At 60.9% G+C, this 26557-nt stretch overlaps 3 protein-coding genes across 3 annotated transcripts; all 3 read left to right on the forward strand.

The window, feature by feature from the left end:
• The first annotated feature begins 727 nt into the window (after positions 1–727).
• Positions 728–9983, forward strand: LOC128948674 (uridine-cytidine kinase-like 1). The gene is made up of 14 exons (XM_054293443.1): positions 728–989; positions 1197–1303; positions 1483–1653; positions 2097–2168; positions 2410–2599; positions 2693–2754; positions 3031–3047; positions 3670–3768; positions 8117–8210; positions 8312–8374; positions 8469–8591; positions 8666–8773; positions 8857–9013; positions 9133–9983. Exons 1-14 carry the CDS (start codon positions 728–730, stop codon positions 9204–9206), a joined length of 1599 nt encoding a protein of 532 aa, XP_054149418.1. The 3' UTR covers positions 9207–9983.
• A 531-nt stretch (positions 9984–10514) lies between these two features.
• Positions 10515–12770, forward strand: DNAJC5G (DnaJ heat shock protein family (Hsp40) member C5 gamma). The gene is made up of 4 exons (XM_054293469.1): positions 10515–10673; positions 11488–11701; positions 11860–12013; positions 12534–12770. Exons 1-4 carry the CDS (start codon positions 10561–10563, stop codon positions 12611–12613), a joined length of 561 nt encoding a protein of 186 aa, XP_054149444.1. The 5' UTR covers positions 10515–10560; the 3' UTR covers positions 12614–12770.
• A 1457-nt stretch (positions 12771–14227) lies between these two features.
• On the forward strand, positions 14228–17813 carry TRIM54 (tripartite motif containing 54). The gene is made up of 10 exons (XM_054293468.1): positions 14228–14395; positions 14781–14953; positions 15647–15818; positions 15896–15991; positions 16178–16411; positions 16607–16629; positions 16707–16831; positions 17130–17231; positions 17368–17406; positions 17681–17813. Exons 1-10 carry the CDS (start codon positions 14228–14230, stop codon positions 17689–17691), a joined length of 1143 nt encoding a protein of 380 aa, XP_054149443.1. The 3' UTR covers positions 17692–17813.
• Positions 17814–26557: the final 8744 nt, after the last annotated feature.

The raw sequence follows: 26557 nt of genomic DNA on the forward strand, positions 1-26557 counted from the left end.
GACAGGGGCAGGGACAGGCTGGGGACAGCCCCGAGCAGCCTGTGATGCTGCAGGGACAGGGACAGGGACAGGCTGGGGACAGCCCCGAGCAGCCCGTGATGCTGCAGGGACAGGGACAGGGACAGGCTGGGAGGCTCTGCAGGTGAACCCTTGTGTGACAGCCCTGCAGGGAGGGCTGTGCAGGTGAGCCCCGGTGTGACAGCCCCAGGGAGGCTCTGCAGGTGAGCCCCGGTGTGTGTTACAGCCCCAGGGAGGGCTGTGCAGGTGAGCCCTGGTGTGTGTGACAGCCCCAGGGAGGGCTGTGCAGGTGAGCCCCGGTATGTGTTACAGCCCCAGGGAGGGCTGTGCAGGTGAGCCCCGGTGTGTGTTACAGCCCCAGGGAGGGCTGTGCAGGTGAACCCCGGTGTGACAGCCCCAGGGAGGGCTGTGCAGGTGAGCCCCGGTGTGACAGCCCCAGTCTGCCGGTGAGTCCCGCTCTCCCGGGGCGTCTGGGGCGGGGCCTCGGTAAGAGGCGGGGCCTCAGCCAGGTCACACTAGGAGGCGGGGCACCAGTCGGGGCGGAGCCTCATGGGGGCGGGGCTTCACTCAGGGGCGGGACTTAACACAGGACGGGCCTCGATAGGGGCGTGGCTTCACTCAGAGGCGGGCCCTCGCTCAGGGGCGGGGCCTGTTCCCCGTGCCGTGCGCAGCCCGTCCTGTCCCGGCAGCCCCCGCGGCCCGCGCGGCGATGGCGGCGGCGGGCGCTGAGGAGCGGCGGGGGGCGGCGGGGCCGGAGCGCGCCCACAGCTCCGCTCCCGGCCCCGGCCCACTGGGCTCGCTGCTCAGCCGCCTGCCGTTGGCGCCCGCCCCGGCCCCACGGCGCCGCACCGCCAGCCAGTGCAAGCCGGAGCCGCCGCTGCTGCGCACCAGCAAGCGCACTATCTACACGGCCGGGCGGCCGCCGTGGTACAGCGAGACCGGCGCGCCCGTAGATGAGGCCTTTGTCATCGGTGAGCGGCGGGACGGGGCTGGGGAGGGGATGGAGCCGAGAGCGGGCCGTGGAAGGGATGGAGGCCGGACCGGGGCCGGGGTCGGGCTGCGGTCGGGAATCGGGGAACGAGGCCCCGAGGGAGGGGCTGGGACCGGGCCGGAGTCGGATCTGGATCCGGGCCCGTGACGGATCCGGACCGGGGCGGTGCCCCCGCCGCTCCCCGCAGGCCTGTGCGGCGGCAGCGCCTCCGGCAAGACCACGGTGGCGACGCGGATCATCGAGGCGCTGGACGTGCCCTGGGTCGTGCTGCTCTCCATGGACTCCTTCTACAAGGTGCGGGACGGGGCCCGGGGTTCGGGGCAGCGCCGAGCCGGGCCGACACTCCGGTTCCAGTGTACCGCTGGGTGCTGCCGGTGCTCGGGCTGCAGGGATCGGGTGCGGCTCTGAGCGCGAATGGGGTGCCGGTGGGTGCCGGGATCCGGCACGGCCCTGAGCAGTGCCAGCGCCTGCAGGTGCTGGATGAGGGGCAGCAGGCGCTGGCAGCCCGCAGCGACTACAACTTCGACCACCCCGATGCCTTTGACTTCGAGCTGCTCGTCAATGTCCTGCGCAAGCTCAAGAAGGGCAAGAGCGTGAAGGTGCCGGTGTACGACTTCACCACACACAGCCGGCGCCGCGAGTGGGTGGGTGCCGGGGGCCGGGCTCAGCCTGGCTGGCAGGGTCCTGGGAAAGGGGAACGCCTCTGGGCCCTGCAGGGTCCGGAGGGCTAAAGGGAGGGGGTGGCTGGGGTCATCAGGAATGGGGGACTCATTCATAGGAGACTGGGGGGGACATGCCAGCAGGCCAGTGCAGATATGAGGGAGGGACTCAGTGGGCAGAGGTGCTGGGAGGATGGCTCTGAGCAGAGGCTTGGGATCTAGAGCAAGGCTGGGGGTCTGTCCTGGCCTGGAGCATCACGCACAGGGATTGACTACAGCTCCGAGGCATTGGGTGCTGCAGGATGGTTATGGGGAGCCCCAGCACAGCGGTGAGATCCCAGGGGGGTCAGTGCCCTGCGTATGTCAGTGTTGGTGCTGCTGTGGCATGTGAGAGAAACAGGACAAACCCAGCTCCTGTCTGCCTGCAGAAAACAGTGTATGGGGCCAACGTCATCGTGTTTGAAGGGATTCTGGCCTTCGCCAACAAGGAGCTGCTCAAGGTATCGCTGCCTCAGGTGGCCGCTGGCCCGAGGGGATGCTGTGCTGCAGCGGGGCAGGCACTGGCCTGGGTGCCTCTGCAGTGGGGCTGTGGAGGGAGAGCTCACCGCGCTTGCTGACAGAGCACTGCCTGTCAGAGGCCCCAGGGGAGGTGATGCTGGGTGCCACTGAGGGGTGGTGGAGGGAATAACGCAGGTGTGATGGGGGCTGCATAGGGGGTGCTCACCCCTCCCAGTTTTCCAGCTGCTGGACATGAAAGTGTTTGTGGACACGGACTCCGACATCCGGCTGGTGCGGCGGCTGCAGCGCGACATCATGGAGCGCGGGCGCGACGTGGCGGGCGTCATCAAGCAGTACAACAAGTTTGTGAAGCCAGCCTTCGAGCAGTACATCGAGCCCACCGTGCAGGTGGCCGACATCGTGGTGCCCAGGGGTGAGGCCGGGGCTGAGCCTGGCGTGGGGAGCGGGTGCTGCGGGGCAGGTGGGTCAGCGCCCGCCCCACCTACCTCCTCTGCTCCGCCCGCAGGTGGGGAGAACTCCGTGGCACTGGACCTCATTGTGCAGCACGTGCACAGCCAGCTGGAAAAGGTGAGCCGGGGCTGAGGAGGGGAGGGGTCCTGCATCAGAGGGCAGGATGTGGCTGCACACACACCTGGGCTCTGGGAGCACCTGGGGGGTGTTTGCATCACCTCTCTCTTCTCAAGAGACCCCAGCGTGGTGCTTGGGAGAGCAGATCGGGGCAGTGGGCACTGGGGAGGAGGGTGGGGAGCTGGGCTGTTGGGGTGGCTGTGCTGCCTGTGAGTGACTGACAGGATGTCTGTCCTTCCTGTTCCCTGCGCTGCACCGTGACCTCTGCACCACCAGCGGGAGATCACAGTCAGGTACGTGGGACCCACGGCTGCACAGGAGCCTGTTCTGGCCTGGGGGGCTGCTGGCACCCACTGGGTTCTGTGTTCCTGCTGGCAGAGCTTTGCTGAGGTGCCTGAGCGCAGCTGCTGCTCCCCAGGGCTGTGCTCAGCTCCTCAGGGCCTGTCTGGCTGCAGCCCTGGGCTCTGTGGGACACACCCCACACTGTGGCTGATGCCTGTGGCCGGCTGCCTGCCCTGCTCATGTCCTGGCTGCTGACTTACCCTGGGGTGCTCACTTCTATGGGAGAAGTGCCCTGCATGGTCCCTGTTCCTGGCACTTCATGTTCCCTTTGGGCAGGACAGCCCTTGTCCCTTGTGGTGACAGCCCAGTCCCAGGGTACAGGGCATGTCGTGCCCTGCAGAGGCTGCTGCAGCCGTGGGTGTGCTCTGGGAGGTTCACCCCAATGTTTTTTGGCAGTCCAGCTCTGGGGTCTCATGCCTGCTGCCAGACTTGGGGTGTTATTCAGGATCCAGGGAAGGCCAAGCACGGTGCTGACCTTTCAGAGGGGTGTTTCTGGAGCCTTCCTTTGGCAGGGTGGCCCAGGGCTGTGGGTGTGTGTGTGCTGCACAGCTCTGAGCACCCTCCTCCCTGCAGGGCAGCCCTGGCCTCGGCCCACCAAGGACAGCCCCTGCCCAAGACGCTGAGTGTCCTGGAGAGCACGCCGCAGGTGCGGGGCATGCACACCATCATCAGGTACATCCCTGCCAGCCCCTGCCCTGGCGCACCACAGGGCCTGGCGTGCGTGTCTGCCCTTTGCCCTGGGGCTGCACTCGTGGGGTTGGCCAGAAAGGCTGAATGGAGCTGGATGGTTGGAGCAGAATGGCTGGAGCAGAATGGCTGAATGGAGCTGGCCCTGGCCCCATGGGCACATGGTGACCAGAGCTCTGCACATCTGCTTTGAGTGGTTCCTGGGCCACAGGCAGGCCTTTCCTGCAGTGGAAGGGGACTGCTTGGCTCTTTGCTCACTGGGGCACGGGTGGAGCAGCTGGTGGCAGGAGCAGGGTACCCCTTGCCCCTCTCCCAGAACACTTGGTTTAGAGCTAGCTTAGAGAAGGGACCTGGGCAGCTGCTGCTGTGGCTTCACCACTCCTGATCTTTGCTTTCCCCTCTGATGCTCCTTTTTTCCAGGTGACAGTAGCATCAGTTAGTGAAGGCTCAAGGGCTGAGGCCTTTAGCACTATGGAGAGGTTCATTGTTTTTGCAGCTGCAGAAGCTGGCGGCCCCAGGTGTGTTTCTCCACAGCAGAGAGGGCACGTTGAGGTCAGTCAGGTCCTCCTATGGAGAGGTTCATTGTTTTTGCAGCTGCAGAACCTGGCAGCCCCAGGTGTGTTTCTCCACGGCAGAGAGGGCATGTTGAGCTCAGTCAGGTCCTCCTATGGCATCTGTGTGTTGGTTTGGAAGTTGTCAGCTCATGTCCTTGTGAGAGACCTGGACAGGACTGAGTGCGCTTTGAGTAAGCTTGCAGAGGATACCAAGTTGGGTGGGATGTGGATCTGCTGGAGAGCAGGAGGGCTCTGCAGAGGGGTTGGGGCACTCTGGATTGATGTGCTAAGACCAGCAGGGTCAGGGTCACCAAGGCCAAGTGCCAGGCCCTGCCCTTGGTCACAGCAGCCCCATGAAGCTCTCCAGGCTGGGGCAGAGGGGCTGGAAGGGCCATGGGGGCATTGGTGGACAGTGGCTCAACATGAGCCCAGGTGGGCAAGAGGCCATTGGCACCTGGGCTGTGCCAGCTGGACACTGCTGGGGCACCTCCTGATAAGAGAGACATTGAGGGACTGGAGTGTGTCCAGGGCAGGGAATGGACCCCAGGAGAGGCTGAGGGAGCGGGGAAGGGGCTCAGCCTGGAGAAAAGGAGGCTCAGGGAGCACCTTCTCATTCTCTACAGCTTCCTGACAGGAGGATGCAGCCAGGAGAGGGCCAGGCTATGCTCCCATGGAGAAAGGGACAGGACAAGGGGAAGCTTCCTCAGGCTGCTCCAGGGGAGATTTAGGTTGGATATTGGGAGCAGTTTCTTCATGGAAAGGGTTTTCCAGCCTCAGCACAGCTGCTCCAGGTGGTGATGGAGTCCCCATCCCTGATGGAATTCAGAAACCACGTGGAAGTGGCACTTGAGGGTGTGGGCTGGTGGTGGCCTTGGCAGTGCTGGGGGAGCAGCTGGACTGGATCTCAAAGGGCTTCTCCAACCCAAACAATTTATGGTGTTCTGATACTCATGGCCACATCCAGGCTGGGCGCTTCCTTTCCTTCTCCTGACTCCTTCCTCCTGTGGAAGCACAGGCTCCAGAGCAGGTCCTGGCAGTAGGAGGGGTGATGTGGCACCTCAGGTGTGCCAGGCAGAGCCCTGTGCCAGTGCCCTGTCCCTCCCTGGGCTGTGGCTCCCCCTTGGTAGCACAAGTGCTTGGTGACCTTAATCCATGAGGCTCAGGGCTCTGCTGGGGCTGCAGGGCTCTGGCACCTCTGGCCTCTCGTGGCTGTGCTGGTGCTGTGCAGGAGCAAGGCTGTGGGCAGCACTGAGCCCATCCCAGATGGTGCCACATGCCTGAGGAGCATCAGCCTGCCAGCTGCCCCTGCAATCCTGCTGGGCCAGCGCCTCTCCACACCTCTGGGCTCAGGAGCTCTGCTGGGTCTGTGTCAGGGGACAGGCAGCATGTGCTTCTGGTGAGACTTGGTGGCACTTGCTGGCTTCTGTGTCACTTGGGCATGGCATGGGGCTGTTGCTGGTCACAAATGTCACCCTCCACTCCTAAAGTTTTTGCCTGCTGCCCTTCTCTTGGGCTGCCAGAGAGCTCCAGGCTGGTGAGACTCAATCACACCTTTAGCCACATTTCCTACACCTCCATGTGCTGTTATTGCATCTTAGCAGAGCTATCTCTTGTCTTTATTAGTGTATTTCATGTTTAGACTCATGTGTTTATTATTTTTTATCAGTGAAATAACCACACAACTGTGAGTTCTACAGTCTTTCATTAGCAAAACACAAAATAGCTAGCTGTCTTTTGTTACAAAGCCTTTTAAGACTAAATTATCTAATTAAAAAATAACACAGATTATTTTCCCTTTTAACCTAGTAACTAATCTCTCAGAGCTTACAATGCAGACTTTTCTGTGTAATTACAAAACATCACCCAAACCTGTGAAAAATAAAAAGATAAAAAAGAACAACTTACTTCTGCCCTAAAACCTCCATCTTCATATTTAATTTCTATATTCTAAAACCCTAAATTCTGTTTTTCACCCTTTTATATTACACACTTCTAACCAACTACACACTCATAACCCTAGTGCTGTTAATTAATTTTAAAAGTCTTCTCCACAACCTCAAGTCAAATACAGCACTTTCTTACGAGTCTGTGCCTTTCAGCACAGAAAATTTAAAATTCTCAGCATCTGAAATTCCAACATCATGCAGTGGTTTGGGTGGGAGGGTGGTCCTGGTCACCTGTGCTGCCCAGCGTGTGGGGGCTGCCCTCCCTTCCCCTGCCCACTTGTGCCCTGGGCAGGGAGCAGCTTCATGGCTGTGTCTGCACTGGGGTTCTCCAGGGGTTCCCCATCCCCGCAGGTGTCACTGTGTGAATGTGACATACACACATGTCATCAGGGTTTGAGCCCCTCCATACAGAGGAACCTCTGCAGGAACCTCTGTCCCAGCCAGCCAGGGGCCAGCACAGCTGGGTGGGTCCCAGTGGGCACAGCTGGGACAGGACAGGCTGCAGGGGAGGCTGTGGCTCGTGCTGCTCCCAGCACAGCTGGGTGGGTCCCAGTGGGCACAGCTGGGACAGGACAGGCTGCAGGGGAGGCTGTGGGTTGTGCTGCTGGGTCCCAGTGGGCACAGCTGGGACAGGACAGGCTGCAGGGGAGGCTCTGGCTCGTGCTGCTCCCAGGCTGCTGTGGGTGGATGTGTGGGTGCAACCCACCCGTGAGTGCTTGCTGACAGCTCACACTGGGAGCCATAGGCAGGCTCTTCCAGACCAGAACTGTTTTCTTTGCCTTCCCTGGGGGTGCTGGCTGTGTCCAGGGGTTTGGGGGTGTCTGTGTGCCATGGTCACTGCAGATGCTCAGCTGTGAGTGACCCTGGAATAGCTGCAGGAGCACACGAGGACAGCAGTGACTGCTCGTCCTCCTCCACACGCCTCAGCGGGGCTGTCTGTCATCCACTGAGGTGTAAGAAATGGCAGATGATGTCTTAAAATACAGAGTAAAAATATTCAATATCCTTCTGCCTCTTCAGGAGTGTTGCCAGCTCCGCGTCTTCCATCTGGGAATGGGCAGGTGTCTGTGAGTCTTCTTTGTCCTCGTGTTCCCCACGAGGCTGGTGGCCAGGGTACTCCTAGTAGGAGCAGTCATCTACTTTCCCTCTGCTGTGGGGTTAGTGCCCTGCATGCAGGGCTGGCTTACCCCTCCTGGGCAAGGGGAGAGGTTTCCTGGACATTTCAGCCCCATGGCAGCTTTGTTCTGGTTTGTGTTTGTTTTACATCTCAGTGCCTTCAGTACATCAGAGCTGAAAGGGCACACCATGGGTATTTCAGAGTCACCTGGTTCTTAGCAGTGCTTTATCTGTGACTCGGGACATAGAGGGGGGAGCTGGGGACATGTGCAACTCTTTTCTGTAACCCAGCGTGCTCAGCCATGGTGCACTATGTCCCCTTCAATGGCAGGGTCCTGTCCTATCCTGGCTCTGCTCCTGTTCCACCCCAGGCTCCCCAGCACTCACCCACTGCTCCTGAGTTTGCACTGCCCCTGATGGTCCTGCCTGACCTGTCCCTACTCCCCATTCTCCTCGCTCTCTCTGATGGCTCTGAGTGGTGTTGCACCTCCCTCCAGGGTAGTTAAGCCACTCTCTTGCCTCTGTAGCCCTGTCTAAGACAGAAGCTGAGGCGTCAGTGAGCCCCACGGTGCTGGTGGTCACTGACTGTCACTCCAGGAGTGCTCTGGCTCCCACAGCCCGGGGCTGTCCATGCTGGTTGGCCCCTGGAGCCGCATGTGGGGTCTGCAGGGGATGGCAGGGGCTCTGTTCCCACCTCACCTGTGTCATCCCTCCCAGGAACAAGGACACGACCAGGGACGAGTTTATCTTCTACTCCAAGCGCCTGATGCGGCTGCTGATCGAGCATGCCTTGTCCTTCCTGCCCCTGAAGGTGAGTGCCCACTCGTGGGTGCAGCCCCAGCCCCAGCCCAGCTCCCCTCTGGGTGCCCCCGACGGCTCTGGCTGCCCCCACTCTGTGCTCCCCTCCTGCAGTCGGTCACGGTGGAGACGCCGCAGGGCACCACGTACGAGGGGAAGCGGTTCCACAGGCAGCGGGTGAGACATGCCCCAGCTCCTGCTCCCGTGGGGGCACAGCTCCTGGCTCAGCCGGCACCAGGAGCACCCAGCACGTGTCCCTGCCCTTTCCCAGATCACGGGCGTGTCCATCCTGCGGGCAGGTGAGACCATGGAGCAGGCCCTGACTGCCGTGTGCAAGGACATCCGCCTGGGCAAGATTCTCATCCAGACCAACCTGGACACGGGGGAGCCCGAGGTGAGTCCTGCTGCAGCCTGGCACACAGAGCCGTGCCCCGCTGGCACGTCACCAACCCTTCCTTCCCTCGCCAGCTGCACTACCTGCGCCTGCCCAAGGAGATCAGCGAGGACTACGTGATCCTCATGGACAGCACGGTGTCCACGGGGGCCGCGGCCATGATGGCCGTGCGCGTGCTGCTGGTGAGGCCCAGGCTGGGGCTGGGGCTGGGGCTGGGGCAGGGATCCTGTGCCCCGCTGGGCTCTCACAGCCCCCTGTGCCGCAGGACCACGACGTGCAGGAGGACAGGATCTTCCTGCTCTCGCTGCTGATGGCGGAGATGGGCGTGCACTCGGTGGCCTACGCCTTTCCCCGCGTCCGCATCATCACCACCGCCGTGGACAAGCGGGTCAACGAGGAGTTCCACATCATCCCGGGCATCGGTGAGGGGCCCGGGCCTCTGCCTGGGGCCAGCAGCCCTGGGGGCAGCCCTGCAGCCACACCCGGGGGATGCTGGTAGGGCTGGCGCTGCTGCCCCTCACTTTGTCCCTTTGCCTGCCAGGTAACTTTGGAGACAGATACTTTGGCACCGACGGCCCCTCGGCCTGGTGTGACAGCGACAGCGTGGACTGCTGAGCTGGCTGGCCTCAGGACCAGGGGCTGGGCTGGCTGCAGGGCTGGCTGCAGGGCTGGCCCCATCCCTGCCCCCAGGAGAGGCCCTGAGCTGCAGCCGTGCCCACCTGCCAGCCCCAGCTCTTCGGACCTGCACGATAGGGCCCTGCTGCTGATCTCCCTCTGCCCCCAAGGACCAATCCTCCCCAGGGAGGAGGACAAGAGAGGGATGGCCTCTCCTGGGACCACGGAGAGGGGATATTTAGGGACATTCCTTGCTCCCAGAGCCCTGCCTCTGGGCCTGGGCCAGCCGTGCCTGCAGAGGGAGAGGTGGCCTCCCCGCGGCTGTGCCTGAGGGGTGCTCACCTTCTGCCCGGGGGAACGGGGATGGGGTCCAGTCCAGGCCAGCTCCATGCCTGGAATCCGTATTTATTTGTATTTATTGTGGGCAGCCCCCAGCTCCAGCGGGACCCTCTGACATCAGGGACTGGGCCTCACGGATCCACCCTGTCCTGGCAATCCACACTCCATCCCTGGCCCCAGGAGCTGGGGGCCGGCGTGGGGCTGGCTGCCTTCCCGGTGCTGTCCCACCCGCGGTGCGCAGTGCTGCTGGTGCCCGGGGAGTGCTGAGGTGTCCCCGGTGCTGCCCTTGTTGCTCAGGTTCTTTTTCCAAAGGGCAGCGGCAGCCTTGCCCCCCTCGCCCCGCCACCGGCGGCAGCAGGAAGGTCCGGGGCCGGGGCTCTGTCCCGGGCCCGGCCGTGCCGCCACCCCCCCTCGCCGCCGTTTTGTACCAATAAAGGAGCAGCGCGATGCCCGTGTGCCGCCTCCTGCTGCCGCCGGACCGGGGCGGGCGGTGGGGCCGGGACCTGTACCGGGTGTCACCGGGCTGGGCTGTACCCTGTACCGGGTGTCTCCGGCCGGGCCGGGCCCCATACTGAGTGTCGCCGGGCGGGCTGTACCCCGTACCGGGTGTCACCGGGCTGTACCCTGTACCAGGCGGGCCGTGCCCTGTACCGGGTGTCACCGGGCTGGGCCGTGCCCTGTACCGGGTGTCACCAGGCTGGGCTGTACCCTGTACCGGATGTCGCCGGGACGGGCTGTGGTCTGTACCGGGTGTCGCCGGGCTGGGCCGTGCCCTGTACCGGGTGTCTCCGGGCGGGCCGGGCCCTATACTGAGTGTCGCCTGGCGGGGCCGTGCCCTATACTGAGTGTCGCCTGGCCGGGCCGTGCCCTGTACCGGGTCGCGGGCGGCGCCTGCGCAGAGCGGCGGCGGAAGCGGCGGCGGGCAGGCCCGTAGCGGCGGGCAGGCCGTGGCGGCGGGGGAGGCCCGTGGCGGTCGCTGCCGCGTCCCGTGCGACCCCGCGAGCCTCGGGCGGCCATGGCGGAGCCCCCGCGGCCGCAGCGGAAGCTGTCCCGGGTCGGGGAGAGCCTGTACCGCGTGCTGGGGCTGCAGAAGGGCAGCTCCCCCGAGGAGATCAAGAAGGCCTATCGGTACGGGGGGGTCCGGCGGGGCCGGTCTGGGAGCCCCGGCACGAGGGGCCGTCCCGCCAGCGCGGCCGGGATCCCGTCCGGACGGTCCCGGTCCCGGTCCCGTCCCGGCGGCCAGGGTCTGTTCCGGGAAGTGAGGCTCTGACCCGATACCGGGGGGGCTGTGGGGTGCGGGCTGTCTGGGCAGCGGGGCTGTGAGCCCATACCGGGGGTCCCGGCTCCATGCGGGCCTGTGAGCCCATAGCGGGGGTCCTGGCTCCATCGCGGGGCTGTGGGCTGTCCCGGCTGTGGGGCTGTGACCCCGTACCGGGGGTCCTGCAGGGCTGTGGGCCCATGCCGGGGGTCCTGTGGAGGTGTCCCAGGCAGTGAGACTGTGGGCCCATGCCGGGGGTCCCATGGGGCTGTCCCGGGCAGCAGGGCTGTGACTCCATGCCGGGGGTCCTGTGGGGTGTGGGCTGTCCCAGGCAGTGGATGTCCCAGGCAGTGGGGCTGTGAGCCCATACCGGGGGTCCTGCAGGGCTGTCCCAGGCAGTGAGGCTGTGAGCCCATACCGGGGGTCCTGCAGGGCTGTCCCGGGCAGTGAGGCTGTGAGCCCATACCGGGGGTCCTGCAGGGCTGTCCCGGGCAGTGAGGCTGTGAGCCCATACCGGGGGTCCTGCAGGGCTGTCCCGGGCAGTGAGGCTGTGAGCCCATGCCGGGGGTCCTGTGGGGCTGTCCTGGGCAGCAGGGCTGTGACCCCATGCCAGGGGTCCTGTGGGGCTGTCCCGGGCAGTGAGGCTGTGACTCCATGCCGGGGGTCCCCCCGCTGCACCCGCAGGAAGCTGGCCCTCAAGTACCACCCCGACAAGAACCCCGATGACCCAGCGGCAGCCGAGCGCTTCAAGGAGATCAACAGCGCCCACGCCACGCTCAGCGATGTGGACAAGCGCCGCCTGTACGACCAGTACGGCTCCCTCGGCCTCTACGTGGCCGAGCAGTTTGGAGACGATGCTGTCCGGCACTACTTCCTCATGTCCAAGTGGTGGTTCCAGGTGAGCCCGGTGTCCTTGGGGCTGCCTGGTGGGGCTGGCGGGCTGGGTGAGCTCAGGGCTTTGCCCTGCTGGCAGGCTGGCGTTGGACTGGGCTCTCAGCACCGGTGTGATGGGTCAGGGGCTCGGGTGGGCTCACAGCACGTCTGTCCCTGATGCAGGCACTGGTGCTGTGCTGCGGGGCTCTCACCTGCTGCTGCTGCTGCTGCTGCTGCTTCTTCTGCTGTGGGACGTGCTGCCAGCCCAAGGAGGATGAGTCCTACAAGTACGTGGACCCCAAGGACCTGGAGGCACAGATGCGGGCAGAGGACAGCGGTGAGTCAGGCGGGAGCCCGGCAGTTGGGAGCGCCTGTGTTTGCTTTGTGGGGGCTCTGGGGTCTCCCGTGTCCCATCTCGCGTGGGGACAGAGCTCTGGCTCAGGCCTTGGGTTGGTTTTAGCCACAGCTCTTACTTCCAGCTAGCCCTTGGTGTTTCCTGTGTGGGCCAGGGCTGGTGGCAGTGGCAGAGGGAGCCACTGCATGGGCTGTGGGTGCACACCTTCTCCTTCTCTCTGGACAAAGGCCCCCTGAACAGGCCTGAAGCTTAGAGACCCTTTGGGGCATAGAGCACGGGAAGAGCAGTTGTGCTCCAGGCCAGCTGTGTTCCTGGCGCTGGCCATACTGGTGACAGTGGGGCTGGGTGGCTCCTGCAGCTTCCCTTGGGGTCGGGGCACTCTGCAATGGCCAGGGGTGTGGGGGCTTTGGGCTGTGGGAGCGCTGGAGGCAGTGCTGTGACATTCCTGCTCCCTGGCACCACAGGCTGGGGCTCAGGCACTGATGTGAGCTTTCCTTTGCAGATCCTCCGGGCCCCGTGGTAGCGCAGCCCCCGCCTGCCAGCACGGAGCCGCTGCCAGCCAGCGCCAGGAGCGATGCCTGAGGCCGGCCCACCCCGCCGGCTCCCGGCGCTGGGCAGGATCCTCCTCCCTTGGGACTGTCACTTTCCGGGACCACGGTCCCGCCCCCGGGCTGCCTCATCGGCCTCGGAGGGATAGAATCTCAGGTTAATTTGGCCAGCATCAATGCACAGGCTGCCGAGCTCCAGGGCAATGCCCCCGTGTCCAGCACCGGTGGTGGCAGTGGCCTGGAGCCCGTGCTGCTGCGGCCCCTCGAGTGCCTTGCCCGTGCCCAGGTCGGGCACCGAGCCCCGGGCACGAGCAGAGATGCTCCGGGCCGAGCTCTGTAGCTCTGTGAGACCATTAGCACTGTAATCTCGGGGCCGGGCTGAGCCCGCCCCTCTGCAGCCCTCCGGACGGGTGCTGGGTGCCAAACGCTGCTGTGGGCTTGGGGTGCTCCTGCTGTACCCCTTCCCTCTGCCCTCTGGGATTGTCTGGGTTTTGTGGGCACCATTAAAGGCCGACGGGAGGGGAGTGTGTGTGTGTGTGCGCCTGGGCTCTGTCCAGGGCAGCAGGATGTGCCTCTGCCCGGTGTTTCCATGCTGGGGCTGTGCTCATGGATCCTGCGGGTGCTGGACTAACCGGGGTGTGGAGCAGGCAGCTCACCTTCTGTCGAGTGGAGTGAATGCCACGTGTGTCCTGTCCCCTCTCCCCCATCAGGTGCCACTCTCGGTGCCCTGCTGCTGGCTCCTGCAGCTCTGCTCTCCCCACTCCTGCTGCTGCAGTCCCAGACCGTGCTCCTGCCGCCCTGCTCCTGCCCCGCTCCCTGCAGAGGGCCGGCACCGAGGGGTGGCACCGAGGGGTGGCACCGAGGGACACGGGGAGCTGCTTGCTCGTTCTTCCCATCTCTGGTCGGTCACTGCCTCTGCCCGCGGCTGCATGGGCTCTGCCTCACTCCCTAAATATAGCCAGGGTGCCAGGGCGAGTGGGGATGGAGTGTCCTGGCACCAGCCCCTCTGCCCTGCCCTTCAGGGGGGGCTGGCACCGTGGGATCAGCGGGACCCCAGCCTCCCGCAGCCCTGCTGCCTACACAGCGGGGCACATTGTCCTCAGCGTGACTGCCGGCCCTGCAGCCCCTGCACCGGCCAGCCCTGCAGCCCCAGCCCTGCAGCCCCTGCAGCCCCAGCCCTGCAGCCCCTGCACCGGCCAGCCCTGCAGCCCCTGCACCGACCAGCCCCTGCACCGACCAGCCCTGCAGCCCCTGCACCGACCAGCCCCTGCACCGACCAGCCCTACAGCCCCTGCACCGACCAGCCCTGCAGCCCCTGCACCGACCAGCCCTGCAGCCCCTGCACGAGCCGGCCCTGCAGCCCCTGCACGAGCCGGCCCTGCTCCCCCGAACCCCGGCCGCTCCTCCGGGCAGGGCTCCGCGGGTCCGGGACGCAGCCGGTGTCCGGTGCCGGGCCCGGCCGGTCCCGAGGGAGGGCCGGAGCGGTGACTCAGTGTCACCCGACGCCGCCGACAGCTGCGGCCCCGGCGGGGCGGGGGCGGCTAAAATTAGCGCGGGGCCGGGGCCGGGGCCGAAACAAAGCGGGCAGCGGGCGGCCGGAGCGGAGCCGCGGGACAGAGCCGGGCCGGGCCGGGCCGGGACCGCGGCCATGAACTTCGCCGTGGGGCTGAAGCCGCTTCTGGCGGAGGCGCGGAGCATGGAGAGCCTGGAGAAGCAGCTCATCTGCCCCATCTGTCTGGAGATGTTCTCCAAACCCGTGGTCATCCTGCCCTGCCAGCACAACCTCTGCCGCAAGTGCGCCAACGACGTTTTCCAGGTGGGAGCCGCCGGTGGGGCGGGGGGAGGCACCGGGAGCTCTGTCCCTGGGACCCCAGCCCGGTGGGGCTGGCCCCGTTATCCCAGGATCTCCGGCCAGCGGGGCCGAGGGGCGACCAAGAGCACCGGGATCCTCTTCACGGGGGCCTGGTCTGGGGCTGGCGCCGGGAATCCCGGGAGCAGCCGCTGGGAGCTCCGGTGGGCTGCGCCCGGTGCCGCTCCCGGCTGGCGGGGACGGTGAACGGCGAGCAGGGGCCGTGTCTGAGCCCCGGTTTGTGCCCACACCCGTGGCCGTGCGGTGCCGGCGGGGTTCCGGGGTTGCGGGATGCCGGGGATGCCGGGGGTACCGGGGGTGCCGCCGCCTTGACCCCCCGCGTTCCCCCCAGGCCTCCAACCCGCTGTGGCAGTCGCGGGGCTCCAGCGCGGTGCCGTCGGGCGGGCGGTTCCGGTGCCCGTCGTGCCGGCACGAGGTGGTGCTGGACCGGCACGGGGTGTACGGACTGCAGCGGAACCTGCTCGTGGAGAACATCATCGACATCTACAAGCAGGAGTCGGCCCGGTCCGGAGGCGCGGGGACCCCGGGACGGGGCGGGGGGAGGGGGGGCGAGACCTGCGGGGGGCAGCGAGCCCACCGAGAGGGCTGGGATGGGATCCCAACGGGACCTGGGCAGTCATGGGGGCCGTGCAGGGCCAGGGAATATCCCTGGGGCCGCGGCTGTCTCCAGGGACAGAGGCGGTTCTGGTGCCAGCTGTGTCCCTGGGGCTGAAGGGTCCCGGGGAGCCGGAGGTGTCTCAGGGCAGGGCAGGACCCGGGGCCGGGGTGTCTCTGGGGCCGGGGTGTCTCTGGGGCCGGGGTGTCTGTCCCTGAAGCTGAGGTGTCTCTGGGGGCCGGGGTGTCTCTGGGGCCGGGGTGTCTGTCTCTGAAGCTGGGGTGTCTCTGGGGGCCGGGGTGTCTGTCTCTGAAGCTGGAGTGTCTCTGGTGGCCGGGGTGTCTCTGAAGCTGGGGTGTCTGTCTCTGGGCACCTGGGTCTCCCTGGGGACAGGGGTGTCTGTCTCTGGGGCCGGGGTGTCTCTGAAGCCGGGGTGTCTCTGAAGCTGGGGTGTCTCTGGGGCCAGGATGTCTCTGAAGCTGGGGTGTCTGTCTCTGAAGCTGGGGTGTCTCTGGGGCTCGGTGTCTCTGAAGCTGGGTCGTCTCTGGTGGCCGGGGTGTCTCTGGGGCCGGGTGCCTCCCTGACACCCCCAACCCCTGCAGACCCCTTCACGCCAAGGCTGAGCAGCACCTCATGTGCGAGGAGCACGAGGACGAGCGCATCAACATCTACTGCCTGCGCTGCGAGGCGCCCACCTGCTCCCTGTGCAAGGTGTTCGGGGCGCACAAGGACTGCGAGGTGGCCCCGCTGCCCGCCGTCTACCAGCGACAGAAGGTAGAAGGGGGGGCCCCGGGGTCTCGGGGGGCCGGGGGTACCCCCACAGCCACCCTCACGCCCAGCCTCACCCCCAGAGCGAGCTCAGCGACGGCATCGCCATGCTGGTGGCGGGGAACGACCGCATCCAGGCCATCATCACGCAGATGGAGGAGATCTGCCACACCATCGAGGTGGGCACCGAGGGAGGCGGTGGCACTGTGAATGCCCAGCCCCGGGGCCGTGCCGGGCACACCGAGCAGCTCTGCAGCCGGGCAGTGCCAGAGGAGGGAGGGGATGGCACCGGGATTGCCCAGCCCCGGGGCTGTGCCGGGCACACCGAGCAGCCCCGTCCCGTCCCGTCCCGTCCCGTCCCGCAGGAGAACGGCAGGCGGCAGAAGCAGCACCTGGGGCTGCGCTTCGACGCGCTCTACGGCATCCTGGAGGAGCGCAAGAAGGAGCTGCTGCAGAGCATCGCCGCCGAGCAGGAGGCCAAGCTGCAGCGGGTCCGCGGGCTCATCCGCCAGTACGGAGACCACCTGGAGGCCTCCTCCAAGCTGGTGGAGTCGGCCATCCAGGCCATGGAGGAGCCCCAGATGGCCGTGTACCTGCAGGTCCTGCCGGGGATCGGGGGCTGGGGCTGCCCGGGGGCAGGGTGGTGGGGCCGTGGTGCCCTGAGGGGCGGGGGGCTGCTCACAGGGGCTGCGCTCACCCAAGAGGATCTGTGGGTGCCCCTGGATGTGCAGGGGTGCACCTGTGCTGGGGGTGGTGTCCAGGAGACACTGATCCCCCCTCGTTTTCCTTCACAGCACTCCAAGGAACTCCTGAAAAAGTGAGTGGGGACAATGGGGGGAGGAGGCCCTTGGCTGGAAAAGGCCCTGCAGCCCCCGGGGTGCCTCTGCCCTGCAGGATCACAGACATGTCCAAGGCATCAATGAGTAGCCGCCCTGAGCCCGGCTACGAGAACATGGACCACTTCTCCATCAACGTGGACCACGTGGCTGAGATGCTGAGGACCATCGAGTTCCAGACAGGTGCCTGCCCTGGGCAAATGGCTGTGCTGTCCCAGGGGCACTGGGGCTGCCCGGGGTGCCCAGAGCCCCCGGCAGAGCCCCCTCACCACGTGCCCTGTGCTGGGATCCCACACAGGACTGGGGATGTGACCCCCCCCAGGGGCCTGCAACCCCACTGGGGCCCTGAGGGGTCAGTCCTGCCCCAGGCTCTCCCTGGTTCCCGCACTGGGCTGGTCACATTCCTCCTGGGAACGCCCTGGAGTGTCCCGGGGTGTCCCATGATGCGGGAAGGTCCCACCTGAGCTGTCCCTGCCCACAGAGCCCCTGGGTGAGGATGAGGGGGATGCACCTGGGGACGGCAGCGAGGCTGCAGCAGACGAGGAGCGGCTGGACAGCCTGGAGGTGCCCGAGGCTGCTGAAGGTGAGTGCCTGCCATGACTGCCCAGGGCCGTGTCCAGGGCCAGCCTTTGGCTGTGCCATGCTCCCCGTGGGGCAGCAGGCTCCTTCAGGGTGCTGGGACATCCCTGCCCCGACCTTGTCCCTCTCTCCCTCTGCAGATGTGGGGCCGAGACAGAAGCCAGCGAGCTCTCCCCATGGTGAGACCCTCATGGGGACTGAGATGGGCACGGCCACGGGGGGCTGTGGGGCAAAGGAGACCCCCTGGGAGTGGGGATGGGGGTGTGCAGGGCCAGGTCACACACGATGGTCCCCCCAGGTGCTGTGGGGCAAAGGAGACCCCCTGGGAGTGGGGATGGGGGCGTGCAGGGGCAGGTCACACCCCAGGCTCCGCCAGGCCATCCCTGTGTCCCTGCTGCAGGGGGTGGGAAGGGGATCCCGGGGTCACAGGGCTCAGGCCGCTTTTCTGCACAGGTCAGCACTGAAGTGAGGCCGTAGGGTAAGGCCGGCATGCCCTCAGCTCCGCCTGTCCCTGTCACACGCGGCTATCCCTGTCCCTGTCACCCCACCCTGGCTGTGGCCGTCCCGCGCTCTCAGGCGAGCTCCATCCCTGCTGCTGGAATTGCCCCGATGGGCGCTGCCCCTCTCCAACATTAAAAGTGTGTGAGGACCCGTCGTGCCGTGCGCTGTGTGGGTGCGCTGGAGGCCAGGACCGCCCTCAGAGTCTGGCCCGGCGCAGCCCCTGCCCCATCACCCCAGCAGTGCCTCCGGGCCTCGGGCGGGGCGCTGAGACCCCCGAGCCCCGGTGCGAGGCGGGCGTTGAGCCCCGGGCCCGGTGAGCGGCTCTGCCCTGCCCACAGCCCCTGCCGGGGGGCGGCGACCCTCCGGTGCCCCCTCCCACTGCCCTGCCCCGTGCCCGCGGCAGCCCCGGGAGCCGGGATGGGATGGGGTGGGGTGGGATGGGATGGGATGGGATGGGATGGGATGGGATGGGGTGGGGTGGGATGGGGTGGGATGGGATGGGATGGGATGGGATGGGATGGGATGCGATGGGATGCGATGGGATGCGATGGGATGGGATGCGATGGGATGGGATGCGATGGGATGGGATGCGATGGGATGCGATGGGATGGGATGCGATGTGCCGGGAGCGGACACGGGCGGGATGAACCGGAGCGCAGAGCAGACGCAGCCGGGATGAGCCGGCTGGGTACACACGGCACGGATGGGCTGGGTACACACGGCCGGGATGAGGATGAGCCGGCTGGGTACACACGGAGCCTCCGCAGCGCTGCCCGGGGCCGCTCCCCCGGGAGCCGCGGCTGCGTCACCGCCGGCCCGGAGCCGAGACGGAGCAGCTGCTGATGCACATGGCCAGGGGTCCGGGATGATGATGCACACGGGCAGGGGTCTGGGCTGCTGATGCACATGGCCAGGGGTCCGGGATGATGATGCACATGGCCAGGGGTCCGGGATGATGCACATGTCCGGGAGTCTCCGATCCATGGGGGTCCCCTGGCTGCGCTCCCCTGGTGAGGATCCCGCAGCCACACCGTGCCCAGCCTGGGGACAGCGAGGGCCGAGCCCTCCGGACAACCAGACCGCGGCCAGAGGCGGGGTGCGAGTGGCACAGGGCACAGCCCTGCTCTGTGTGTGTCCCCCAGGTGGCAGACCGGATCTGTCTCTCTCCGTGTCCCCGAGCTGTCACCCCGAGCACAGGCAATGTGGTACCAGCAGAGCAAGCCCAGCCCCAGCCCAGCTGCTCTTGCCCACACCAGGACCGTTCCCGGGCGGGCTCCGGCAGTCCCAGGGAGCTCGAGGGGCTGCGGCTGCCCCGTGCCCTCCCCAGCCCTTCCTGGATGCAGCATTTACCTCCCGTCCTGCTCAGGGATGTTCCCTTGTGGCTGTGACCCTGCAGAGGTGACCGAGGGGGACCCCCAGCACTCAGAGCCCCTCAGCTGGAGAAGGACCCCCAGCACTCAGAGCCCCCCAGCTGGAGAGGGACCCCCAGCACTCAGAGCCCCCCAGCTGGGTGCCACCGGTGCCTCCCCAGAGCCTGAGAGGCCTCAGGAGAGCCCCAGCCCGGTTCTCTTCTGTTTTGGGCAATTCTCTCCCTTGTGCTTTGTGTCCAGACACTCAGCCCCTGTCACAGCCTTTCCAAACCCTCTGGGATTTGCTGATTCCTCTGCTCATCCGGGTAAAGTGTCCTCCTCCTGAGATCCCAGGAATGAAATGCCTGCACTGAGCATGGATTCTAACACATTCTAGCACATTCCAGCGTGCAGCCTGCTCCAACTGCTGGACAAGGGACAAGAAGCATCATTATTTCTCTTTATCCTTCTCCATAACTGTGCTTCCAGAAGCTTTTTTCTCCACAAGGAGCATAATGCTAACATTCCTGAAGAATATCTTTTCACTTTTTCCCACAAAGGCAGATGGGTTGTCCCCCTGCTGTGGTCACTTACCCAGACACACGTCCCATTTGTGGAATATTGTCCATTTAGTTGGGTTTGTATGGGGTTTGTGTGCAAGGTTTTGGTGGTGGGGAGATGGCGGGGCAGCCTCTGTGAGGAGCTGACAGAAACTCCCCCATGCCCAGGAGAGCCAAAGGCCGCTGGCTGCAGGAGGGACTGGAGCTGCTGGCCAAGCAGAGCCCCTTGGTGACGGCAGCAGCACCTCAGGTGTCACTGTGTTACGGATACGAACAAGGCCAAACTTTCTCCAGAGAAAGAGGTTCTTGTTTATTAAAATAACTACAAGGAACGGAGTGCCCAGGATAAGCCCAGGCACCCACACAGCCAGCCAAAAGCAAAACAGTGCACTCACCCCAAGTGCACTGGGTCCTCCCAAACAACAAGTACCCCAAAAGAAGAACTCCGACCCAACCGAACTCCCCATATTTATAGTCCCCCTCGAGTCCAGGATTGGTGCATTTTGGATCCTCATGATGATTGGTCCATTTCCAGGCTTCTCATTGGTCTTTACCGCCGTTCATTCTGGACCAATCGTTTCTGCAGGGCTTCGAATGATTGGTCAGATCTTTCATCCAATCTCTCTTCGACCTTGCCTTGCCCCATCAGAGCCCTGTTTCACCAAACCCTGGACCCTTCTAGCACATTCTAATAAGCCCCTCCCCTTTAACATAATACAAATAATACAACATAATTAATACAATATAATTGAACTATATCCTATTTTAACTTAACTTTTACCTATAACAACTGTGTGTTGGGGCAGATGGAACAGGAAAGCCTTATCAATATTATTGCCTGGCAAAAGGTTTTGAGAATATGGAAACTTTAAGTGAGATTGAAATGAAAGCAAGCTTTGAGATACCTCAGTTACTGAACAACGGGAAAACAATGGTGTGGCCAGCTGAAGGGTCAGGGCAGGGCAGCAGGAATGAGAGCAGGTGATCCAAGAGCTGGAGCAGAGATTCCCCACAGCCTGGGGTGCCGGGGGGCAGCAAGGACCCACCCAGGGCCTGGGGAGCCCCCAGGACAGCAGAGACCCACATGGAGACCCCTCACCGGGGCAGGTGGGTGCCCAGAGGGGGCTGTGACACCCTGGGAAGCCCCACGGGAGCAGGGTCTGGCAGGGTCCTGGGGAGCAGAGCCCATGCAGGAGCAGAGTCCTGGCAGGGACAATGGAGAGAGGAGCCCATGCAGCAGCAGGGTCCTGGCAGGGACTGTGACCCTGTGGGAGTCTCAGGCAGGAGCAGGGTCCTGGCAGGGACTGTGGCCCTGTGGGTGCCTCAGCCTGGAGCAGGGTCCTGGCAGGACCTGTGGCCCTGTGGGGGTTCAGGCTGCAGCAGGGTCCTGGCAGGGATCCATGGAGAGAGGAGCCCATGCAGGAGCAGGTCCTGGCAGGGTCCTGGCAGGATCTGTGACCCTGTGGGGGCTCAGGCTGCAGCAGCCCCTGGGGGCCTGTCCCCATGGAGGGCACACACAGCCTGAGAGGGGCCCCAGCCCGTGGGAAGCAGCAGCCTGCACAGGGCTGTGCCTGTCCCACACCTGAGCAGCGTAGGGGCTGCTCTCCCGTGGCAATCACACATGCTCTGTTCAGAGACACAGCTCTGCCCAGGATTCTGGAATCTGGGAAGCTGGGAGAAAGCTCAGAGAGAGTGAGAAACAATTCTTGTCTATCTTCTTGTCTACCTCCACTTGCTGCACCTGCTGTTGTGCCCACGTGGAATGTGTTATGGAGATCGTTTATCAAAGGGTAAATTCCTAACTGGACTCTGGTGAGGGTGTTTGGATTCATAGATCAGTTTGACCCATGTGTGCGTCGTGTCTGTCTGCAAGGGCGATGGGTTTTCCTGGTGGGATGGAATGGCACAGGAGGATGAGGGGATTGATGAGCCCCCTGCAATGGTGGCGTCAATGCTCATCACTGCCCTGCTGCTCTGCTCTGCCTCAGCAGGAGCAGGAACCCCGAGGGGCCTGAGTGTGACCCCAACCCTGCCCCACTGCAGCCCTGGGAGGGACGGAGGAGAGCAGGGAGTAAAGCTGAGCCTGGGGTGAGGGGAACCAAAACCCAGTATTTTTAGAATTTATTGTTATTCATTTTACTTTTTAATTTTTAATTTTTTTTTAAATTTACTTTACTTCTTGTTACCCTACTCTGATTTGATTGGTAATCAATTAAAGTAAATTAAAATAAATTCAATAATTTTCCCGAATCAAGTCTGTTTTCCCCAGGACAGTAATGGGTGAGATTTCTCTGTCCTTATCCTGAGCCATGAGCTTTTCTTGTATTTTCTCTTCCCTGTCCAAGTGAGGGAGAGTGATGGAGCAGCTCTGGTGGGCACCTGGCATCCAGCCATGGTCAATCCATCACACCTGTAATGACAATTGCCTTCCTCCTGGCTTAGGTTAGACCCCAGGGAAAATCCTCACAGGGATTTGGGACTAAGGAGCAATATCAGACTTAAATCTGAAATTAAAATTCCCCAATCCAAAGGACTGATTGTGACACTGGGAAATCCATCAGTTTTACTGCTGGAGTTGGAGCTTTCCTGATCCTTTGGACAAGCTGTAAAGGAACAACATATTACATAGAGAGTTATCATAAAATAACAATCTATTCTATAATGGACCACCATAAAGTAACAATATATTATGTAGTGGATCTCCATAAAGTAACAATATATTATATAATGGATCACTATAAAATAAAAATATATTATATAGTGGATCACCATAAAACAACAATATAAAATGGATCACAAAAAAACCCCAATATATTATATAGTGGATCTCCATAAAGTAACAATATATTATATAGTGGATTACCATAAAGTAACAATTTTTATCTCATGGATCACCATAAATAACAACTTATTATATAATGGGTCACCATAAAGTAACAATACATTATATAATGGATCATCATAAAATAACAATATATTATATAGCAGATCACCATAAAATAACAATATATTATACAGTGGATCACCATAAAATAACAATGTATTATATAGTGGATCACCATAAAGTAGCAACATATTATATAAGTACTTCACTTGCAAAATTAATTTGCACAAACATATTAAAAAATTAAAGAACATGCTTCTGTGTCTGAGTGGAACTTCAGGTCTCCAGTTTGGTGTGAATTCCATGGATCCTGTCCAGGCTCAGGGATGTTTTTCACACGTGCCATGGATCCAGGGGTTGGTTCCTGTCCTTCTCCCTTTTCCCTGCAGCGCACACCCTGAGCTCTCCTGGGAAAGCACCTTCCCATCTTCCCACCTATCTTCCCCGTTTCCCACCTTCCCACCTTCCCCCTTTCCCACCTTTCCACTTTACCACCTTTCCCCCTTCCCCCCTTCCCCCTTTCCCACCTTTCCCACCTTTCCCAGCCTCGTCCTTCCATGCTCAAAGTGTTCCCCACACTGCAGGGACTGTCCAGGGGTACCCGAGGGGAGGGTGAGGCTGATTCCAGCCCTGGATGGGATAAAGGCAGGGAGAGAGAACTGGAATATTTCCTTGTGGCCTCTCACACACCTGATCTCCGTGTGGGCACGGGGTTTTGCCTTCCAGGGTGTTTCCAGAGTGCTCATTCCTGCTCTGACCTGGGACTGACACTCCTGTAGCAGCCAAAACCAATGCCCCACTGCAGCCTTTCGTTGTAATTTGGATATTTGCCCCTTTACTGTAATTTGGATATTTGCCCCTTTGCTGTAATTTGGATATTTGCCCTTGCTGTAATTTGGGTATTTGCCTCTGCTGCAATTTGGATATTTGCCCCTTTGTTGTAATTTGGGTATTTGCCCCTTTGCTGTAATTTGGATATTTTCCCCTTTGCTGTAATTTGGGTATTTGCCCCTTTACTGTAATTTGGATATTTGCCCCTTTGCTGTAATTTGGATATTTGCCTCTTCGCTGTAATTTGGATATTTGCCCTTTTGCTGTAGTTTGATATTTGCCCCTTTGCTGTCTGGTTCATCCTTCCTGCCTTCCACTAGACTGTGGGATCCATGAGGAGTGCAATTTCCAAATAAACTGTGAAAATTTGACATTTCCTGCACCATTTCTGCTGTAAACCGGGTTCACCATCTGCAGAAATTCCTTCTGGGACACCCAGTCTGGGAATTGTTTCTTTTCAGAAACGCTGATCATTCTCTGCTCTGCTTGGTGCAATGGGGAGAGCCCTGGTGCCACAGGAAGTTGGGGAATAAACTCTCCAACCAATTTGCCAGGCTGGAAAGCTAACACAGCTTTATGAGGAGTACTGGATGCAGGGGGGATTCTCCTCAAAGCATGCCCAGTAACCTCACAGACCAGGTTATATTCCTGAAACTAACAATATTCATCACAGTTCCTGAATACAAGCATGTATGCTAATGATTTCTGAGGAAATTATTGTGAAATTTCTGAGAAAATTATTTTGGTGTGGTTCCAGACATTCTGATGAATCTTTTTTCCTGGAGAGTATTTAAAATACGTGGTGGGGTCATAAGGAACTTCTCTTATCATTCTTTGTTCTGACACACAATCCTTGCTCTCAAAGCTGAGATGTTGGCTAGTGCATATTAATCATTAATATAAATTAATAAGGAAGCACAGGACTCAGTCACAGGCAGCTGCCTTTCCTGACAGTCCTGGCCGTGGCCCCTCTGATTTGATGTGTGTTGTTCTTTAAACAAAAAGTTTAATAAACTTTAAACAATAAGAGTTTAAAGGCAGTTTTTAATGATGCTTTTAATGATACCTGTTATTTTTACACTCAAAACTTGAAATATTATTTTTGCTCTGAAAACCTCAATGCTTGTGCCAGAGATTCCATTTCCCAGCGAGCTCCCCTGTGTTCTCCTCTCCCATTTTCCTCAGCAGGTGTTGGGGAATTATCACCTGTTTGCTGGATGCAATCCACCACCCTTCAGGGCTGTTTTCAGGACCCAAATCTGTCACTTTCTCTCATTGTCAGCCAGGCCTTTTCCAATATTCACTGGGGTTCTCTGGATGGATGAGCTTTGCATTGCGTTATTGCCACTTTCTGAGGCAGGAGCCTCCCCTGAAACAGAAAATGTAAATCCCCTCCCTCTGAATTATTATAGTTTTGAAATTAACGGGCTCTCAGGGAAAGATATGGGAGCACGAATAATAGTTTTTTATTAGGGAATAAATAAAAATAGTTCTTAATTAGGGGGAAAAACATGCAATATAGATAATAAAAAAGAGATATATATATAAGATATATATATATTTTATATATATATATATGTTATATATTATATTTATATATAAAAATATATAATAAAGCTGCTCCTCTGGGAATGCAGTAGGCAAAGGCTGCTGGGTGTCCCAAACCTCAGATTGTACCCAGGTAGGAATGCTTGGCTCCTCCCCTGGGCGGAGCATCTCCCCATGGGATGATGGGATTGGATCAGCCATGCAGGGACACTCAGTGGCCCATGAACAGAAGAGAATTAATTATTAATGGCCCATGAACAAAAGATAATTAATAAGTAATGGCCCATGAACAGCAGAGATCTCCTGGAGGGAGGGTTGGCTGTGGAAGGGACAAAGAAAACTGTCCCATGGACAGAGGATAACTGCCCCAGCTCTGACAGATGGGAATTGAACACACACATTCCTTGCAATCCAGGACACCTGTCCATGTTCCCTGGGGGATCCCTGAGGGGCTCACAGCCCTCTCTCTCTTTCCAAAGGGCTCCACAGGCACAGAACACTGCCTCTGCACACCTGGAGCACACCTGGAGCCAGCCCATCCATTCAGGGATTCCAGAGCACACCTGGAGCCAGCCCATCCATTCACAGCATTCCCAGAGCACACCTGGAGCCAGCCCATCCATTCACAGCATTCCAGAGCACACCTGGAGCCAGCCCATCCATTCAGGGATTCCCACAGCACACCTGGAGCCAGCCCCTCTGTCAGCTTCAGGAACACATAATCAGGAATGATTCTATGCAGGTGTTTTATTGAAGAGCTCCAGGTGTCACGAGTGCGCAGATCCAAAGCTGACCCACCATAGTTTCCAGCCAAACATGTTTTTATATTCTATTGATATTTAACTTGCATATTAATTATTAAACTTGCATAGTTCTATTGTATACTTTGATTTCATCCAAGCATGGGTTTCTCGTGATCTCCCTCAAACCCCTAACACAGTTCCTCATGATTCTTTAAATGATAATTATATCTAATCACATCTAACAATTATATAATTTATCATATACTGACTGCACGGGTGCAGTTTCACATGGTACAAGGACTGACATTTCACAGGGCCTACCTTTAACATCTTCCCAGGGCCCACTAAGTCTGACTTTCTTTCTAGCTCCCCGAATTTTCTGTGATTTTAAAATCTTTTACTATCTCATCCATTTACAGGAATCCAGGGCTCTGCCAGCGCCTCCAGCTCTGCTCTCTGAGCCCACGTTGGGGTCACAGCTCTGTCTAATCCTGCCCCACATTGAGCCAGCACTGCATTCCCTTTGGGGCAGCCAGCGCTGCATTCCTGCTTTAGAGCAACCAGCGCTGCATTCCTGCATTGGGGCAGCCAGTGCTGCATTCCTGCTTTGGGGCAGCCAGCGCTGCATTCCTGCTTTAGAGCAACCAGCTTTGCATTCCTGCATTGGGGCAGCCAGCGCTGCATTCCTGCTTTGGGGCAGCCAGTGCTGCATTCCTGCTTTAGAGCAACCAGCTCTGCATTTCTGCATTGGGGCAGCCAGCGCTGCATTCCTGCTTTGGGGCAGCCAGTGCTGCATTCCTGCTTTGCAGCCAGCGCTGCATTCCTGCTTTGGGGCAGCCAGCGCTGCATTCCTGCTTTGCAGCCAGCGCTGCATTCCTGCTTTAGAGCAACCAGCTCTGCATTTCTGCATTGGG

The sequence above is a fragment of the Melozone crissalis genome, unplaced genomic scaffold, assembly GCF_028551555.1.
Source record: "Melozone crissalis strain CALT ecotype California unplaced genomic scaffold, PUWL_Pcris_2 ptg000150l_1, whole genome shotgun sequence".
NCBI classification, from domain to species: Eukaryota; Metazoa; Chordata; class Aves; order Passeriformes; family Passerellidae; genus Melozone; species Melozone crissalis.